The sequence below is a fragment of the Passer domesticus genome, chromosome 4, assembly GCF_036417665.1.
Source record: "Passer domesticus isolate bPasDom1 chromosome 4, bPasDom1.hap1, whole genome shotgun sequence".
Lineage (NCBI taxonomy): Eukaryota > Metazoa > Chordata > Aves > Passeriformes > Passeridae > Passer > Passer domesticus.
Genome location: NC_087477.1, coordinates 14,624,905 through 14,644,297, shown reverse-complemented (window position 1 = coordinate 14,644,297; position 19,393 = coordinate 14,624,905). Strand labels below are relative to the sequence as shown.

Below are 19,393 nucleotides of genomic sequence, written 5' to 3'. Positions count from 1 at the left end.
GACATGCTGAGTTATCCAATGCCCATTTCTGACACCTACCATTGCTAATAATGCTCCAAGGCAGGGAATGGGAAGTTCCACCAAGCTCAAAGTCTCTCAGAAGTAGTAACAAAATCCAATGTTTCTCTCAATTAATTGCTAGAACAGCAACTCCATAAGGGCTGAAGGCACCTGACCAAAGGAATCTCAGCCAAGTCCTGGAGGAAAAGCCTCTGTCGGGAGGCCAGGGAGCACCAGACTTCTGTATCTGCCCTCGCTTCCCAAATACCTTGGGCAAGTTACTTCATTTGAGACCTGCAGACACTGGCCTTTCCCAGCCCTGCACACCAGACTGTGCAGGTCTGTGCAGCTTATCTCCAAAAAACATCTTCTCCTGGCTCATTGCTCATCTTTCTCTTCATCTTCATTGCATTAAACAGCAGCCTTGAACTCACGATTGCGCATTGCTCTGATGAAAATACAAAGCCATTCCCAAGCCATGTTGCCAACTCGAGGCTTCCCCAGATGAGGAGTCCCAAATACTGTGGGATTAAATTTGATACAAGAAAACCAAAGGCCTTAAAGGTTGTTTCAATCTGACCAGTAAAAAGAAAACTCAGGAAAGGCTAGGATATCCCACTGACACAGGGAAGGGTGACATGGGATATTAGGAGGAAATTGTTCCCTGTGAGGCTGGTGAGGCAGCCCTGGCCCAGGATGCGCACAGAAGCTGTGGCTGCCCCATCCCTGGAAGTGTCCAAGGCCAGGTTGGACAGGGTCTGGAGCAACCTAGGACAGTGGAAGGTGTCCCTGCCCATGGCAGGGGGTTGGAATAGGATGGGCTTTGAGTTCCCTTCCCTTCCAACCCAAACCATTCCCTGCTTCTCTATCTGCAGTTGCTTAAGAGCAGGAAAACATTCACCCCAGACAGAGGGGCTGGACTAGCCCTGAGCCAAAACCTGCATGTTTAGCCCCCTCCTGCCCTACATAAAACCAACGAGAGAGGCACCCAGGTCACATTGGCAGTACTGAGAGACCTGGCCCATGCCAGTGCTGCAGCCCACAGCACCCCAACATGGGCTCCCATGGTGCTGGAAACCCCAGGAGGCTGTGCAGCGCCCACCTGGGACCGTGTGGCACCCGCAGTTTTACCAGTCACGAGAATCAGTAATTCCCTGGTAAATAAAAGGAATAATAATAAAAGGAGAGGCCCCACAGGACAGAAGGCTGGGCATGCCAGAGGCTCCAGCATCCTGCAGTCTGCGGGCTTTAAGCGCAGGCCCAGGGCAGGAATGCCGGCGGCACCGCAGATGTTCCATCACAGCTCCTCCTGGCCCTGAGGGGATTTCCTTGATTGAATTTCCTAGGATGCAGCCATGGCAAATGGCTCTTCATCACTCATGAAAGCCACCTAATGAGCCTTCCTGCTTTGATTAGGGCCAGCATTTGCTTTGGAGAACAGCAAATGGATAATACTATTTCCTGGGAAAAGTGCTGGCATGGAAGGACAGAGTGCCTTGATTATTGCTACTGAGTCATGAGGCTGTCCAGCAATCCTGGATCTAACTTCCTGGCTCCCACCACCACAGCAAACAATACCTCATCTTACAACTGCTGAAAAGAACTGGGAGATAAGATAAAAAACAGTCAGTGGGATTAGAGTTGGAAACTGAAACACACAGAGGCCAGGAATGTCGAGGAATGAATAACCTGCTACAGAATGAAGCCACATCTGGGTCCCCACACTCCCACCTGAATACCCAGCGTGTGCAGACAGCTGTGGATGTGGCTGTAAGAAACCACTTGAAGGAACTCCAAGAAACACAAACACTGCTACTAGCACTAAAGAGCAAAGCTAGATGCTCCTTTCCCTTTGTTTGGTACACAGAGAGAGGCAAGGATTCCAACAGCCATCTAACTTCCATCCATACAAGGGCTGTGATGCTGCTGTGAATTCACACAGGACAGCTTAGACAGGCAAGCATACTCAAGCAGTGACTTCAAATATTTAAGAACACAAGACATATTGCTATTTGTGAAACTGAGATTAATTTGCAACATGAGTCATAATAAATAAAATATTTCTCTGACATTTTTCCTTGAGCCATTGTGCACTACAAAGCAACAAGCCCCAGCAGAATTATATGTGCAAGTTCACCTGATTTTTTTTTTTGCCCCAGGAGGGCCAGAATTGAATTTTCCATTTGATCTGAGCTGAAAAGGAATAATATGTACAGCAAAAATGTGCAGAGGGAATCTGGGATCTGTATAGAAGGGGCAGGAAAAAAGCCCCAGGACATAAATTCAACACTGACAGTACCTGTTACTGCTGAGTTGTTAAGTCATTGTGTTTGTGCAATGGTTTACTCATAACCAAACTCAGGACCTGAAGAGGATGAAGCAGCTTCAGTGAGTTTTGTTACATTGCACCACCAATCCTGCTGGTTCTGCTGGAAGGCACGGAGAACATCTCCTGGCCTGCTGTTTTTACTTTGCCAGGTGGAAGTGCAGGCTCCCTGTGTGGTGCCCTGCCTGGGGCTGGGTTTCCTTACCGTGTGGGGACAGGGACCTCGGTGAGAGCTCCCAGCATGACCGCCTGCTGCAGCCGCACGAAGGCAATGAAGGGGCTCTCCAGGAAATCCACCTCCCCGACCAGCACGTTGGAGGCCTCGGCGTCACGAGGCAACTTCTTCATGAATTTATTCTTCAGCTGCAGCAGTGGAAGAGGAAGGAAAAGAAAATTAAGTTGTGTTGGGCACCTTCTTCTCGTCTCTGCACCTCTGTGCAGCAAGTGTGCATGCTGGCAGACCCTGCAGTGTGCACCCTCGGTCTGGATCCAGCCATGGAGAAATGCCATCACCAGGGAATGGGAAAAAACCACAGCAGCAGCAGCCACTGGGCTCTCAAACTCAGCCTCTGCGAGACGCCTTTGTTTGAACTTCAGCGGCGGCAGAATTAATTTGGAATTGAAGGCTTTTGAAAGCCCTGCCCTCAGCTGGTTCCCAATCTGCCCGCTCTGCCTGGGTGATCTCTGGAGATGCTCTGTGTTTGCCTGGCAAAGGGTGAATGGAGAGGGAGGATGTACTGCCAGGAGCACCAGCGAGAGGGGGGCACTGAACTGGGCTGGAATCCCTAATGAGCTGCATGAGGTGACTCGAGGAAGGAGGAAAAAGTCTCGAGAAAATACATGAATTGACTGAACAGGAAGAAAACTGCTGGAACTATCCTACCCCTGCACACTTCAATCAGGATTACCACCAGAAGAAACAGTAAATAAGCATCAATGAGCACTGCAGAGGAAGTCTGGAAAAGCCCTACCATTTCCTCCACAGAGAGTGTTTGGGAGCATGGCGGTGGTAAAAGAATAATGGAAAGATGGCAAATCCACAACAAACATTTTATTTACCTCACCAGGCTGGCCTTGTGGCTGAACAAGGATCATTCAGCAACACCAGGGCTGGTTTGGACACCCAGCCCAAACTCAGGTGATTCTCTGAGCCAGAACTAACCTGCAGGGTTTCCTGTGCCCACCCCACTCCTGAGGCCAAAGGCTCCAGCCCCTTCCCCCTGCCCAGCACAGCAAACCACTATCACTAATTTTGAAGAGCTGCCATTATTGTGGTTTTTTTTAATCTCCAAATGAGTTTTGCAGCACCACTCACCACTTTCTTAAATCATTTATCACACAGGTAATGAGTGCAGTCAGCACTTAAAATCCATTCTGAACCATTCCCCAAAGAAGCTTTGGAAAGATCTGACTCCTCAGCAGCATGCAGGAACAAGGGAGAGATGAGGGAACTTCACTTTCCCCTGCCAAATTGAACATCATTCCACCCCGACCACTAATGTTATGTTAAAAGCCACAGGTCTCCAGCACTGTACTTGCAAAAAGGCACAGCAACCCCAGAATCCCAATTTCTTTAAATGTACTGTAGCACTCGGATCATCAACACCACTCTGGACTGACTGGAAATGAAAGCAGCTCCTAAGTACACACTCCAAAGTAGCACTTAGGGAAGGTTAATTCCCCTGGAGCTTGAACCTGTCTGTCTCTCTGTTTTTCTGTATCTGCTCACACATAGATCACATAAGATCACCTGATCACCTTCCCACAGCTTATCCCTTGAACACCTGCCTCCAGGGAAACCTTCCAGACTCCAGGCTGTTCCATCACCCAAGGATGCTTTAGAGGGCCACTGTGGATATGGGGAGAAACCAGGCAGGCAAAAGCGCTCTCTGCATCAAGAAAAACAGCAAAAGTGAAGGAAATTCTGGTTAACTAAACTTTCTAGAAGCTTTTCCTTTCCTCCAGAAGGGTGACATTGATTGTACTGGAAGAGTCATTTTCACTGGAGCTCCGTGGAGTGGAAGTATGTCACCCAGGCTGACAGACCTCAAAATCGGGAATGTTGCTTGCAAGTGGGGGGATGAGAAGATGTTCCAACAGGAAAAGCAGCAATGACTCCCACAATCAATCACAGGACTGCATTCCCAAGGATGGGATCCAGCCAGCGCCTCCCTGTCCATGGGTCCCCAGGAAAGGCAGGAGGGCTTCTCTAAACAAGGTCAATTTCTTTTTTAACTTCAGCGCTGGCTTTGGCACAGATCCCCTGTTGACATGGAAACTCTGGGTTGAATACACAGTGTCTACACCACAACAAATAAGAAGGGTTTTGTGCCTGCCTCTGACTGACCGTATTCATTCAGAGCCAGGCTCGTCCCACATCCAAGCCCTCTGGAAACACAGATAACACCAGGTCAGGAAACTCCCCTTATATCAACATACATTCCCTTTCTTTATGCTGTTGCATCAGCTCAGGAATAGCAGGTCCCTGGGAAAATACATTTCCTTTCATGTCCCCTTTATTTCACATGTTGAGCACTGAAGGAGTCCTGGTGGCTCAGCCACTCGGAGCTGCCAAGGACATTCTAACAGAGCACAGCCAAAGGATTTCTTGCAGCAGGAGGGACTGGAGTGTGACCAGCAGTAGGAACTTCCCCAGCTTCCTACGGTCTGCTGGCACTACGGCACCAGAGGGGCTGAGAAAGCATCTACCTGACTCTTTTCAGCCACACTCCTTCACACATAAGCTGAAAAAAAAGAGTAAAATGTTTTTTTAGATATTAAGATGTGGCTGACCCATCCCTGGAAGTGTCCAAGGCCAGGCTGGACAGGAGCTGGAGCAGCCTGGTCTAGTGGAAGATGGACCTGCCCATGGCAGGGGGTGGAATAGGATGATATTTAAGATCCCAGTCCATTCTGAGATTCTGTGATTCTATGAATACGGTGCTAGTGAAAAATTTAATCCAACAACTTGATGTTCAGGAGCTGGAAGAATTCCCCAGCTGTGAGAGACCCTGGTTTTATGGGCATAGCTCCAGCACCACTGGTGTATCTGGCAACAGAGAGCTGGGAGCCCAGGAGAGGGCAGGAAGTCCAGATGCTCATTTATTAGCTGCTATACAGAAAAGAATAATAAATTGTCCCAAAATGCTGCTTGTCTCTCCAGCTGCAAATGCCCAGGGCATTAACTGCAGCCAACACTTCCTAAAATACGACAAATGAAGGCAAATCAAATCCCTTCTCTGTGCTGCTACCTCAGGAGCAGAGCTCTGCCAAAGCAAACACAACGAAAGGGAATACACCTCCTCTTCCCCAGTTACCTTTATAAAAAGCCAAGCAAGCCCAAAGCAAAGAACATGACAAAAGAGCAAAGCCCCACTCTGTGGGCCCTTGCTGAAGCTGTTTCTCATCAGAGCAGTTTGGGTCAGGGCCTTGGTGGCTTCTGCAGGATCCTGAGCCAGCCTCTTTGCAATCCCAGTGGATCCAGCCACCATTCCCACGGCAGGGAGAGCTGGCTGATGCAAACTCCCTGATTCAGCAGGCCTAAGGAACACCCCTGAGCCAGGCAGAGCTGTCCCTGGCAGGAGGGATGAATCTGGGAGGATTGATTCTCTGACAGATCACATCTCTGACGTGCATGTGAAACCTGAACCTTTCAACATCCAGAGAAAAGGAGCAGGAATGCTGCAGATTAGAGGAGTATGCTGGCTATGAATTCCCTAGATTATCAACTGCACCATTCCAAAGAGCACTAAAGGCTGCAGAACTGAATATTAATGATGTAGGAAGACAGGAAAAATCACTGAAGGTACAAAGAAGTTTGGTCAAAGCATTTTTTCCTCTGAAACACAGGCATGCAATCCTCTACCTCTGTAAAACCAGGGATTGATTAACGATGCAGGAAGGATGCAGGAAGGCAGTCCTGCTTGCACAACTGCTACAGACTGACCACACCCCTCAGAGTTCTTACACACACACACACAAATAAATAAGAAGTGGGATGTTCTGTGGCTCCAGCAGACTCCCCCCTGCCTGTATGGCCTTACTAACTGTCCAGCTTCCAGATGGGATGCCCAAATAACAGCAGCCAGTCTCCCTGCTGCCAAGGCAAGTGAACCTTCTCCCTTTGCAGCTCCTGTTGTGGTAACAGGATGGATTATTGCTGTGCGTGCTGTGTGACACGCTGAGTCCTGCTCAAGGAAGCTGCCAGGCACCATCACAATGCCACAAACTCAATCAAGGCAGGACTTTGAGTCGATCAGCCACGAAAACTGAGCTCTAAGGTGATGTCTCAAGGTGCAGGAGGACAAGGCTCCCACTTTGTGCAAAGTTCATCAGCAGGACAAGGGCTAATTAACTGAGGATTTTTGGAACTGTACATTTAGCAAGAAACACTTCTCACTATCAAGAGCCAGGCATTATGTACACTGGAGGTTAAAAACTTTGGCGCCTGCTCCAGCTGCATCTATTAACAGATTTCCCTGTTAGTGCTACCAAAACATCTATATTTATAGCCAATTCTCCACAAAAGTCCATTATCTGAGTTTCCAGAGACAGGAGGGGCAGTGGAGACCGTCTGCACCGCTGCAAAGCTGCAGCCACGCTCAGTCCCAGCTTTGGGCTGGTCTAGCATTAAAACCACAATTACAATGGGATTAAAAATATAACACAGCAGCGTATCCAATGACAAAAAGCTATTTAACAATCCTCCTCCTTCCCCAGGTGTGGCTGTGTGTACTAAAGGAAACAGGTATTTTGGAAACAAAACCAATACAGGTGATAGAACATACTACAACACTGCATGACACTGAGGTCAGTGCAAAACACGCTGCTCCCCTTCCCTTTCCATGGAAAGTGCATTTCTTTAGGCAAATATTTATTTCTTTTTAAAATATTTACTTAGTCTGAACTCATTATTTTACCTCACTTATGTTGCTGTGTCTCTTTCAGGACACACTTACAGAAGACTGTGACCAGCCATTGATGAAGGATGGGCATCATACCCAACTGGCCAGCAATGCTGTGCTACCCAAACAGTTTTCCAAAGTGACTCTCATTGGCATTCAGAATCACCATGGGACTAGGGAATGCTGGAAGATGCAGACAAAAAAAGAGAGATTCTGCGAGAGAAACAACCAGGCTTTGAGAATAACCCACTTTTTGAACCCAGACAAAGGTTTTTTTGAAACTTGCACAGAGACCTCATTCAGCCACCAGTTTTTCTAAGAGTTGGAATAAACTTACTCCTACCCCTCAGAACCGGCAGCCTTCAGAAAGGACGGAAGCACACACAAAGGCAGCCCGTATGCCACACCACAAACATTACCCTGGGCTAAGAAAGAGGTCAAGTCCATGGAGATTTGCCACTGGAGGCCAATTTTAACTCCATTCCTGACTGCATTTTGGAGCTGCTCTCCCACATCACCTGTCAGCACAGCCACTTTCCTGCTGGGACGTGCAAGGGAAGGTGGCACCTTTGTTCCACCAGCTGCTGCAGCAGGGACACGTTTCCCCGAGTTCTCCTGCTCTACCCCAGAGTTCCTGTGAACATTCAGCCCAGGGTGCTCCTCTGCAGACCCTTGTAAGCCCTCAGGAGGAAGAGGATCCAAATTCCATCACTCCCAGGGTATTTTACCTCCTTTCTCATGGGGATCAGCAAGATGCCATTTATGTGGCGTCATGTGCTTCAGACCTTGTAAGAGATGAGCCTGCTGTTTGCAAGGGTTGGTGCTTAAAGAGTGGAGGAACCAGTCACAGGACTCAAAAATACTCACTCCTCTTCATTTTCAGGGCTAAGGTACAGAGGAGCCCTTTCCCCAGCATCCAGCTCCTCTCCAAACTCATCCCCAAGAGCAGGCCTGGAGCTCACCTGGTCCTTCTCAGGCTTGTCCGAGATGTCGTTGAGGCTGGTGGAAGTCAGGTTTCGGTGAGCCATGGCCGGGCTGCCTGCAGGAACAACGTCAACACCAGTTAAAGCACCTGCTTGGATCCACTCAGAACGCAGAGGCTCAGGCTACAGCAACACCTTTCCCTGGGAGGCTGATGTGGGGGATTCCAGACCCTGACAAGCTGCTTTCTGTCACTTCATGTGGCACTAATGCTTCGTCACCACTGACCCACAGCAATCCATTGACTCCCAGGACAGTAAAAGAGTCCAAGGACATTCCATAATGCCTGCCTGTGGGAGCAAAGCAACGCAGCACCACACTGCTGGCCAGCTCACCCAGGACCCACCACAAACTCATCTCTCCACAGAGTTGGGACCTTCCAGGATGCAAATCCCTGGCCTCAGCCCCCCTCAGCATCCCGGACTCTGCACACAGCAGGTAGAGAGGGAGGGTGGCAGCTGCTGCTCCTCTGAGACAGCCCCTAATGAACGCCTCCCTCGCTCCAAGCAAGCTCATTAACTAAGCTCAGGAACCTTAAGCATCTCACTGATTAAAACAATGTGTGTGCCACACTGACAGGCCAGGAGTCACCAATTCCTGACACCAGATTCTCCAGAGAGGTCAAGAAACTCTCCAGGGACACAGCAAAATAATTAAATTTACAACAACCCATAACACAAACAACCAACAAACCAACAGTAAACAAAGACTTCTGGGATGGATACAGGATCGGAAATCACAGTGGTCAGTGTGAACAGTAAAAATTATCCTGAAATGTTCCCATCCCTTCTCATCACGTTTGCAGGAACCTGAAACACAGCACCAGGAGCCACTTCCAGCAACATCAGCAGAGCCAAAGCCAAGTACAATTAGACAAGTCATGTTCTACAAAGGGGGATCCCCCTTCAACTCTCCCTGCTGTTATTTAAGACCCCATTTAGCTGCTATTTTTTCCAGATTACATCACTTGTTTTCTTTGTTTACTAGATTCCAAGCTGACTGTTCCCTGGGATATAATGACCCTTCTCCCAAGAGGAGGAGGCTTTGTGCCTCTCTCTCCCCTTGCTAGCAGCTTCCTTTTCCTGGGGAGGGTCAACATAGCCACACAAACTCAGAGCAGCTCCAAACAAACCTTCTCCTAATGGACTCCACATAGCCACACAAACTCAGAGCAGCTCCAAACAAACGTGGAGTACAAAGTTTTGGCTGCTGAGACCCCTGTGGAGGATTTCTGGCCCACAACACTCACCCTTACGATGTTTGCTAACAAAGGATCATTTCCTGACCCAGACTCAATTCCCATTCCTGTCTCTCTGGCAAAGGTGACCTGAGCCTGTCCATGGCTGTGCTCAGCCAAGGACTAGTGAGAGAAGTACAGTGGGCAGTCCAAAGCCCTCCATGCCATGACCTCGTCCTATGAATCAGCTCCATAGTCATCTGGGAAGGGGAATGCCCTGGAATTCAGACTTCAGTCACTTGTCATGATAACCAAAGAAGAACACCTTTGTGCTACCAGTGCCATAAGCTGTGCCTTCCTGGGAGGAGTGGTGTGCTCCTCTGGGATCAGCAAGGCTCCCTGACACAGGGAATCAGACAGGAGTGGTGCCAGAGACCTGTCCAGCTCACCCCAGAGAGATCAAGCTGGCAGACTATTTCTGAGGATAATTTATATGAAAATTTAAATATTTAAGGCCCTTTAACAGTCAAAGGATACTTCAAGAGATAAAAAAACAAAGTGCCAGCAGCCATCTTAGGTTTCCCTTCGAAGAGAGAGTATGGCCTGACCTACCTGCTTCATCCCAGATGAAGGAAAGAAGGAAAACAGAATGAAACAGAGTGATGGAAGGGACAGTGGGGATAACAGGACCAGCCAGAGCAGCACACCCCCACAGAACACACGCATGCTCTCCCCACAGTTAAAGCAGCAGCAAGCGTTAGAGCCAGGCTGGTGCCATTCCCTCTGCCATCTCTGCAGGCCCAGCCTGCCCGGCTGGTGCCATTCCCTCTGCCATCTCTGCAGGCCCAGCCTGCCCGGCTGGTGCCATTCCCTTTGCCATCCCTGCAGGCCCATTCTGCCCGGCTGGTGCCATTCCCTCTGCCATCCCTGCAGGCCCATTCTGCCCGGCTGGTGCCATTCCCTCTGCCATCCCTGCTGGCCCATTCTGCCCAGCTGGTGCCATTCCCTCTGCCATCCCTGCAGGCCCAGCCTGCCCGGCTGGTGCCATTCCCTCTGCCATCTCTGCAGGCCCAGCCTGCCCGGCTGGTGCCATTCCCTCTGCCATCCCTGCAGGCCCATTCTGCCCGGCTGGTGCCATTCCCTCTGCCATCCCTGCAGGCCCAGCCTGCCCGGCTGGTGCCATTCCCTCTGCCATCCCTGCAGGCCCATTCTGCCCGGCTGGTGCCATTCCCTCTGCCATCCCTGCAGGCCCAGCCTGCCCGGCTGGTGCCATTCCCTCTGCCATCCCTGCAGGCCCATTCTGCCCGGCTGGTGCCATTCCCTCTGCCATCCCTGCAGGCCCATTCTGCCCGGCTGGTGCCATTCCCTCTCTCACTGCTGCAGGCCCATTCTGCCCGGCTGGTGCCATTCCCTCTCTCACTGCTGCAGGCCCAGCCTGCCCGGCTGGTGCCATTCCCTCTGCCATCCCTGCAGGCCCAGCCTGCCCCAGCAGTCCCACACTTACTGAGCCATCCCACGCTGGGGCTGCGCTGCACTCCCAGTTCATCATCCAGCGTGCGCGTGGCCAGGCAGGGCACGGAGCTCTCCAGCGGGCTGCGTGCTTGTGCCGGCAAGCAGGAGACGGGAGCAGCAGCGAAGAGCAGGAAGAGAGCAAAGGGGAGAAGTTAAAAGAAAAGAAAAGAAAATTATGGCAGAAAGAAAGGCTCAAGCAGTGGTACAGGGAAACCAGGCAGGAGAGAAGGTTTGAGCTGCAGAGTGCGGTCACCAAAGCCCACTCATTTAGATCCTGACATCTCCTCACAGCGTTCACTCGGCAGGGCTGGACACAGCTTTGCATCCCTGGTGTATGAAATTCAGGCATCTTTGAAGCAGATCTCATGGAAGTGAGTGAGCAGCTGCAGTGCTGGTGGCACTGAGCAGTTCCAGGCTGCAGCACCATCAGTAACAACAGGTTCCTCAAAATAAAGATCACATCATGTCCCAGGAGCCAACTTTGAGCATCCTGACCCCATCTGTACACAATCAGGCACACCAATCCAGACTTGGAAATGCTCACCTTAGTCTGCAATGCTTCCAGTGATACCAATATACACACTGATAGGGGTTTTCCAAACATTCCTTGGACACCACCTCATTTCTGGTATTGTTCAGCTGATGCCACTGTTCAGCTATAAAGGCACTGAGGTCCCAGCTCATGTGAAAAGCTTGGGACTCATTAATGCTGAACCAGAGGAGCCATGGCTGCCCCATCCCTGGAAGTATCCAAGCAACAGGGCTTGGAGTAACCTAGAGTATCCAAGCAGGGCCTGGAACAAGATGATCTTTCAGCTCCCTTCCAACCCAAACTCCTCTAGGGTTCTAAAGTAGAATAAAACCTTTCTCCCCCTGCAGCCAGGCACCCTCCTGTCTGTGCCTCAGTTGACACCTTGCCAACAGCCTTCTATTCCCACTCAACTTGTTTCCAAGCCATGCTACCAGCATAGTGTGAACAAACAGTGCTCAGGAGGTGTTTAGGCAGCACCCACGCCATGATGGGACCGTGCCATTATTTATGGCAGTTAAACACACACACTTGAACACATCACAGTTTTCTACAGGCTCTGCCAGCTTGAGTTTAGCAGTATTTAATCATTTCTCACTTGCCAAAGGCTCCCACAGGTGTTAAATTATACAAAATGCTGGCAGGCATGAAGCTCTGAAAGAAAAATCTCAAAATGGAAAGCAAATGTTATCACAGAAGGCTGGTAAATATTGGTCAGTCCTCGGGCACCTGCAGAAGAAATGGGGACCACAGATCCCATGTTACAGCATGGCAAAGCCCAAGGTGTGCCAGCTGGAGAGCTGCTAGCCCAGGTGCCACGTACTGCTCCAGGGGTGCAGGACAAGCGCTGTGCCAGGAAGGGATACAAAGAATTCTTCAAAAGCCACTCAACAAAACCAGACACACACAAAAACCCCTGCAGGGGTCTCATCAACATGCAAATATCCCTGCTGAACACTTCATCCAGCTCAACCTTCTACCAATGAAGCAAGAAAAAGGGCTGTGTCTTCACAAAGTAACGTGGAGGGATTGCTTAATTCAAATTTGTATGCCCAGAATTTTGGCAATTATCTTTTTCCTACTGAACAGACAGCAAAGGAGTTCTGTGATTTATCCTCCTCCATCCATGGCACACAAGGAACTACCCTCTTTTCCCAATTCCTTTCCCAGAGCAAAAGGATGATTCCTGACAAAACATCCTGCCACAGCATGACCCACATCAGCCTCTACGATGCAGCAATGGAGAGCAGCTGTCAGAGCACACCATGGCCATGTCTCTGCCCATCTGATCACTATCTTACCTTCAAACAGAGCAGTGACACCCAAGATGGGGGCTGAGGATGACTTGTCCAGGGACCACAGAGCCACCCCCATCCCTAGAGAGGGTTGGGAAAGGATAGAGATGCCCCAGGATAGAGATGATCCAGTTACGGCAGGGAGACGGGCAATATATGTCTCTTTCTTAGGTTCCTGAATTTCTAGAGACATCTCGGATAACTGCATGGGGCTCATCATCTCAGAAGTCAAAAATAAGAACATTTTGGAGGTCCTAAGACTTCAGTTATTTTAGTGCTCTGACCCAAGTAAGACAGAGCCACCGCAGGATTTTTTTGAGCTACTGCCCAGGGTATATTTCCAAATTTCAGATCTAGCAAACAGATCCCACCCCTGGAAGTGTTCAAGGGCAGGTTGGCTGGCTTGCAGAAGGTGTCCCTGCTGAGCCAGTCAAGCAGGGGGCAGCTACACCAGCCTGTAAAGCTGTTGTGCAGAGGGCAGGCAGATGCTCAGACCTTTTGGATGGAAGTTTCACTGACACTGAGATGAAAACAAACACCTACCTGGAAAGAAATTCAAGGGGAATTTAGGAGTGCTTGGGGCTGGTGGCACAGCCATTATGGTGATTAGCTATGCTAGGAGACAGCTGCACTCCCGTTGGCCTCATAAATTTTTTATCTGTTTAAAGGACACATGAGACACCCACTGAATCCAAGATATAACCCGATCAAATAGATTCTGTAGTTACTTTTCCATTGAAGTGTAAATAATAAATAACAGTAACGACCATTCATCAGGTATTTCCCCCATGTGCCAGTCTTGACCTTCTCAAAGTCTCAATGCACTTATACTGTCATGGAACAGAGTGTGTTATACATCCTCAGAGCACATCAATATCCCAGGTGGGAGAACAGAGACAGAACAACATAAAAGGAGTGCTGATGGCCAGACCAGGAAAGAATTCCTGGAGAATCAGCCCAGCTGAGCCAGGACCTGCACAGAGCATTCAAACAAGAACAAGAAACGAACAAAATTTAAATCACTTAAAATCCAAGTAAAGAAGGCCTTTAGCCATGGAAAATGAGCAGGAGTAAGAATGTGAGGAATGCCCTTTGTCAGCATCACTGTTTCTAGGACAAGCTCTGCCTATGTGCAGGAAAAGGGGTTTGCAGCCGAGAACTGAGGGCATCCCCTACAAGAGGTGATGGAAACACCTGAGCACCAGGAGCTGAAATCATGTGTGTCTGGGGCTCAGCCTCCCACAAACCATGGCCACAGGCCAGGGTTCTGCTCCCCACAGCAAACCTGGCCATCAAAGGTCCAGAAAGGCTCGGAGACATGGAGGTGGTAACAGAAAGCAGATCCCTTCCCTCCACACCATGGGGAGCACACTGTGGGAAGGCATCCAGAGGGCCAGGCTGGCTGGGGCTTGTAGCAATGTGGTCCAGCAGGAGTCCCTCCATGACTCCTCCAGCTATAAGACTCATCTGGCCACGCTGTCCCTAAAGCTGTCATTTCCTCCCAGTGCTCTCCCTAGAGCCCAGTCCCTCCCCTCTCCACTGGCACTTTCCATGTGCCAAAGGGGCACATCCTGCAGGGATGTTCACTGAGAACACTCCCTTGGTTCACATTACTGCACCTTGCCTTACTTGCTCACTCACCACCTTATCAAGGCAGTGGACACGACAAGAGGCATCACGCAGAGCAAGGAACAGTCTCCACATGCACACACTCCTGTTGCAAAATCAAAGCATGATCCAAGGTAGGAAATATTAATGATGTGTGAGAATAGGTTAGGGAGGAATGTTAGGGTGAGTTTTAGAAGCCAAACACAGCAAGCTAAGAGGCCTTTGGTGGAGCAAGAAGAAAATAATTTCTTCACTTGCTTTTATTTTCTGGGTGTTTTAAAATGGCAACTTTTAGTCCAATTTCCAGACTGCCACAGGACACAGTCAAGAGAACTCCAAGGCGTGAGAAGAGGCATAACTCTCCTCTTTTTTTTATTACCATGAGCAAGAAGACCCCAAATCTCCACCCAGGGGCAAGCACTGATTCAGTGCCCAGGCCTCTGTAGCTGTCTGCATACACACACACACACACCTTTAGGGACACCACTACCAACATGGCACTACCTACTACACCTTTTTTAGAGGGAACAGGACACATATTCACAATGCACACCACAAAACTATTTGAGGATGAATAAAGCAAGATGGAAATCAGCTTTACCCCACTGGACAATGATTGTATGGCAATAAAATGCAAGCTAGGTGTTACTGCCAGGTCATTTTTGATTCACAGTGCCACCGACACTGTTACAGACACAGAATGTGCACAGAAGCTTGGTTTCTGCCCAAATGTTTCAGGTGATCAGCCTTTTAAGGTTCAGGCCCCACCAAAGTCTGTGGCGAATCTCTCTTTCCTATCGCTGCTCCTAAACCGTCTCCTGGACACCAGCTGCCCTCCTGCCTGCCCTGCAGTCCCTGCCAGTCCAGTGAAGGTGTGGTTAGAGCGCCGTGCCAGGGCCAAGCAGCCTGCAGAGCCCCCGCTGATGCGCCATCAGCACGGCCTCGCTGCTCCTGGGGTTAGGAAGCGGGGTCAGGGCCACGCAGTTAGTTCTGGGCGGGCGGGTTGCCGTGACAGAGAAGGCCATAGCCAGGTAGCCTCTGCATTACCATTATCGGGGTTGGAAAACATCCTACTTGCACTGGAGACGGTCTTTCCAATGTCAGCCAGCGAGCGCAGGTTGGATTTCTTGGTCTGGTGCCGGTGCTTCCTGAGCAGCGTGTAGGTGACCTTGTCCTTCAGCTCGGCTTTCAGCAGCCCCATCTCGATCTGATTGTCAACGATCATCTCTGTGCCGGCACAGGAAGGGGGAGGGAGGGGAGGGACAGCAAAATTAACCACCGAGCTCAAAACCACTTCCAGGGAGAGCACAGAGAGAGGGCTTGGAGGCATTTTCACCCTGCCTTTTTGAAGGCTTTCTTACCACCTCAAAGCCAGCTTTTATTTATATGAAAACCTCTTTTAGACATTCCTTTTGAAACAGAACAGAAGCATTTCCATCCAGCATGAGCCACTAACACACACCTCTTGCACTCAAATTCCCTTCTGCTATTTCCCACATGCCATGGAGCCTATTTCAAAGACCAGGGTAAGATACGTCTTAGCTCAGAAATGGAATGCCCTCTGAGCCTGGACTTTTGTGAGGATGCTATTCTAAGTTCCACGATGCTCCCATAAAGCACACAGAAAATCTTCAATCAGATTCAACAAGGCCTGAGTTCACCTTGCAGGCCCTCAGTAAAACCTAATCTAAAGATAGGAAGAAGTCCTGGAGATGAGCCACTAATTAAATTATTCACTTGCAGGACTGAAGTGATGGCAACTACAAGTGGCAGAACTTGCTCCAGTTACCACAGGATGTATTATATGGCTTTACTTTTCATGGAGTCACCAGGAGAAAAGGCCTCCAGCGCCCTCAATGCCTGCTCACTTCCCATCAATTCCCTCCTTTCTCCTCCCTTATCCCAGAGGAAAAAGGCAAAAAAGGTGGCCAGACTTATGAAGAATGTCCCCTGTGCAGAAAGTCTCGCATGAAGCTGTTCCCTCGGTGACTCAAGTTCATGCGCTGTCCCCCCGAGGGCAAGTGGCAGCTCATATTTGTCTGCTGGTAACTTTTATTTGTGCTAATAATAAAAGTTATGGCAAGGGGGAGGCAGGACACGCATCACATTTGCTAACTCAGTGAGTCAGAAAGTCATCCTCGACGTGCTGCTCAGAATTAAAGCCTCTCCAAATACCCAAGGAAGCACCTAGCTCTTCCTCTCAAATTAAGACAGGGTGGGCAAACGCACGTAGGTACCCTTACACAACATGCTTGGCAAAAGGCTGACCTTTGCTAAATGTTATTTTAATACAAGCTTTTCTTGCTCATGGTTTTGGTTAGTGATTTTTGGAATATTTCCTTCCAAACCTTCATTCAAGTTTATCCTTCTCTATCTGGCACTTCCCTTCCCTGTTGCTGATAAAAGACGAACAACAAAGAGAGTTTTCCTTTGGAGTGTTCCTTTCCTTTGTGTCACTACCAGACACCAGCCCAGTGATCATGATTAAATCATCCTGGAAATCCAGTGCTGGATATCCCTACCTGTCTGATTAAGGGTCTGGACCAGCAAAAACACCCTGCTCAGGACAGTGTCACAGCAACAGCAGCCACGATGTGTAATTTAATCTCCTAGGAATTAAATTTAATTTGGGGGTTGAAGAAGGAGATTGAACGTGACGTCTCCAAGGAACTTCAAAAGAAAATTTAATGTTTGAGGGTTTAAAGTTTTGGACCATGAACATCAGCTTCTGAAGCAGGTTCACCTTCAGTAGAAAACTTGAGAGGTTCTTGGGGGGTTTATTTTGTTAAAAGTTTGCAAAGCTGTGCTTTTGGATACACAGACACAAAAGCAAAGAGAGATACATGTCACCAAAAGCACCTGCAAAACTACGATCAAACTCTGTATTTAACACCAGAAGCAGCTGTAATTCCAAGTCTTACAATCCAGTGTATGGGAGAATTCCATGGCAGGATAATTTTGAGCTTACTTCCTGAGACGATCATTCAAAGCACTGAGTTTTGGCAGAGGAAGTACTTAATTTTGCTCTTTAAGATCTCCTCATGTAATGGCTCTTAAACTCAGCATTTTGGTTAAATGTCCCTCCACTGGATGGCTCACTTGGAAAAGTTATTTTCCCTAACTTCTCACACACCGCGGGCAACGCGATGTGGCTCTCAGCATGTCACCGAGCGTCACTTTGGGCCACAGCTGATTTGACTGTACAAAACCTGCCCTCCCACTCTGCAGAGCAGAGCACCAGCTGGTGCTAGGGGTGCTCTCCCCTCTCCCTTGCTGGGGGCTCCTAAACACAGCCCCACCTGCCCTCAGTGGGCAGCTGAACACCTCACCCAAGAGCAGTTCCTGGCCCAAGATGTTCTGCCTGAACAGTACCTGATGGGTGTCTCTGCCCCCAGACACGTGGCCCCTTCATGTGTCACCTTTTCCATACTGAACATAAATTAAATTGATGTCTTTTGCTCTTCTTCCTGCACTGAGAAGGACCCTTTTAATCTATCTGTTATCTTTCTGCAGATACTTTCTAGTTTTCCCCTCTTATTCCTTGTTCTTTCTTTTTTTTCTCTCTTTTATTGGAAAAGCAGTGCTTTTTCATTAAAACCACCCATAAAGCCATACCAGGATTAATAAAAATTTGTGGGGAAGCGGTGAGAGAAAGAGCCATGGCAGGTGTACTTACCCACCACCTGTGGGAGGGAAGAGGCCTCCATATCCAGCATGATGGAGCCCTTCTCTATGCACGTCCTCAGCTCAAACAGGCTGTGCAGAGACAAGGTGGCCACGTGCGGTTTGCTCCATCGCTCCCCACCTTGCTCCACCTTCTCCTCAAACTTGATCCACCTGCAACGGGCCAGAGCAATGACATGGGGTTAAGGCTGTTGCCTCCTTGCAGGGAAATAAATCATGTGAATGCCTTCACTGTCTTGGCAGTTCTGGTTTAATGGTTGGACTCCATCGTCCTGGAAGGCTGTTCCGAGCTAAATGATTCTGTGATTCAGTTTCAGGCTGTAAAATATGGAATCATCCACTGGCAAGATGGAGGTAGCATGGAATACTGCTGTCCCATACCCACAGGCTGACAAAGGAGGGAAGAGAGGAGCACAAGCCAACCATGTCTGAAGGCACTCTTAGAGAACAAATGAGCCACCAAAGGTGAAGGCACCAATTAAGGAGCTCATTCTTTCCCTCCAGCTGCTGTTTAATGATTTAACCAAGCAGGTCTGAAAAACCCAGAAAACTTATCTCTAATGGAAGGTGAGAGCAAAGGGTAAATCCTGGTTGTGCAAAACACTCTTTACACCCCTAGAACTACATCCCAACAGCAGGGAAGCAGGAGGCTCCATGTCCCCAGGCTGCAGCCCACCCCCAGCTCCCCCTGCAGCCTTGACCCTGCCCTTGGCCCCGCAGCGCACAGGGATGGGCAGCAGGGATGGAGCACAGGGCTCCTGGGAGGCTGGGGCATCTCAGCTGGCCCACACCTTCTTCCTCACCACAGCACCCAGCAACAGCTCTGGTGTAAACTGGGGGTGCAGGAAAATGTGATTCAGTATGCCCTAATGGCAAGGCAGAAATGCTTTTTAATCCCCCCTTCAGACACCATTTTAATGTATGTGGAAAACAAAAATTCCAGTGAGCAATATAAAGGGATTATTAAGAAAAAAACCCACACACATAAGGTAAGGAAGCTCATAAATTTGTTCAAAAGAATACTATTAACAGCAAGTGAAATTATCTTTAATCCTGAAAAATGTATTACTTGAACATTAATCAATTATGCTTCACAATTGAAATAATCTCTTTTTGAGACTTGGTTTTTTTAAAGCTGCTTTTTAACTCAAGAGAAAAGACTGATTTTCATCTCCAATTAATAAAGTCCTTTTAGTTCACAAAAACTGAGTGTTTCCTAGGACACCTGAGGGACCTGGGTGGATGCAAATCTGTGCACTTCAGGGGCTTTGTGTGGAGTTATATTTACCCTGTTACAGCAGGAAGGCTGCAAATTACCAGTGTTTGTCCTTCCAGGGAAAGTTATTACTCACAACTATCAATATTTGCTTTTTGTTT

At 49.0% G+C, this 19,393-nt stretch overlaps 1 protein-coding gene and 1 long non-coding RNA gene across 6 annotated transcripts in view; one reads left to right on the top strand and one right to left on the bottom strand.

The window, feature by feature from the left end:
• Window positions 1-19,393, bottom strand: part of SLC4A4 (solute carrier family 4 member 4) — a 138,206-nt gene that overhangs the window by 30,626 nt on the left and 88,187 nt on the right. For 2 of the 5 annotated variants that reach the window (XM_064416263.1, XM_064416258.1), the window contains exons 5-9: window positions 18,009-18,169; window positions 15,380-15,559; window positions 10,893-10,988; window positions 8,193-8,269; window positions 2,532-2,689 (exon numbers count right to left, since the gene is read on the bottom strand). In XM_064416263.1, the coding sequence (XP_064272333.1) occupies window positions 2,532-2,689; window positions 8,193-8,269; window positions 10,893-10,988; window positions 15,380-15,559; window positions 18,009-18,169 (672 nt within the window). The remainder of the gene's footprint in view (window positions 1-2,531; window positions 2,690-8,192; window positions 8,270-10,892; window positions 10,989-15,379; window positions 15,560-18,008; window positions 18,170-19,393) is intronic. The other 3 variants (XM_064416260.1, XM_064416261.1, XM_064416262.1) reach the window with 3 other exon arrangements.
• On the top strand, window positions 6,442-8,598 carry LOC135298559 (uncharacterized). The gene is made up of 3 exons (XR_010360552.1): window positions 6,442-6,606; window positions 7,046-7,135; window positions 7,274-8,598. It is a non-coding gene; the product is annotated as an uncharacterized LOC135298559 (long non-coding RNA).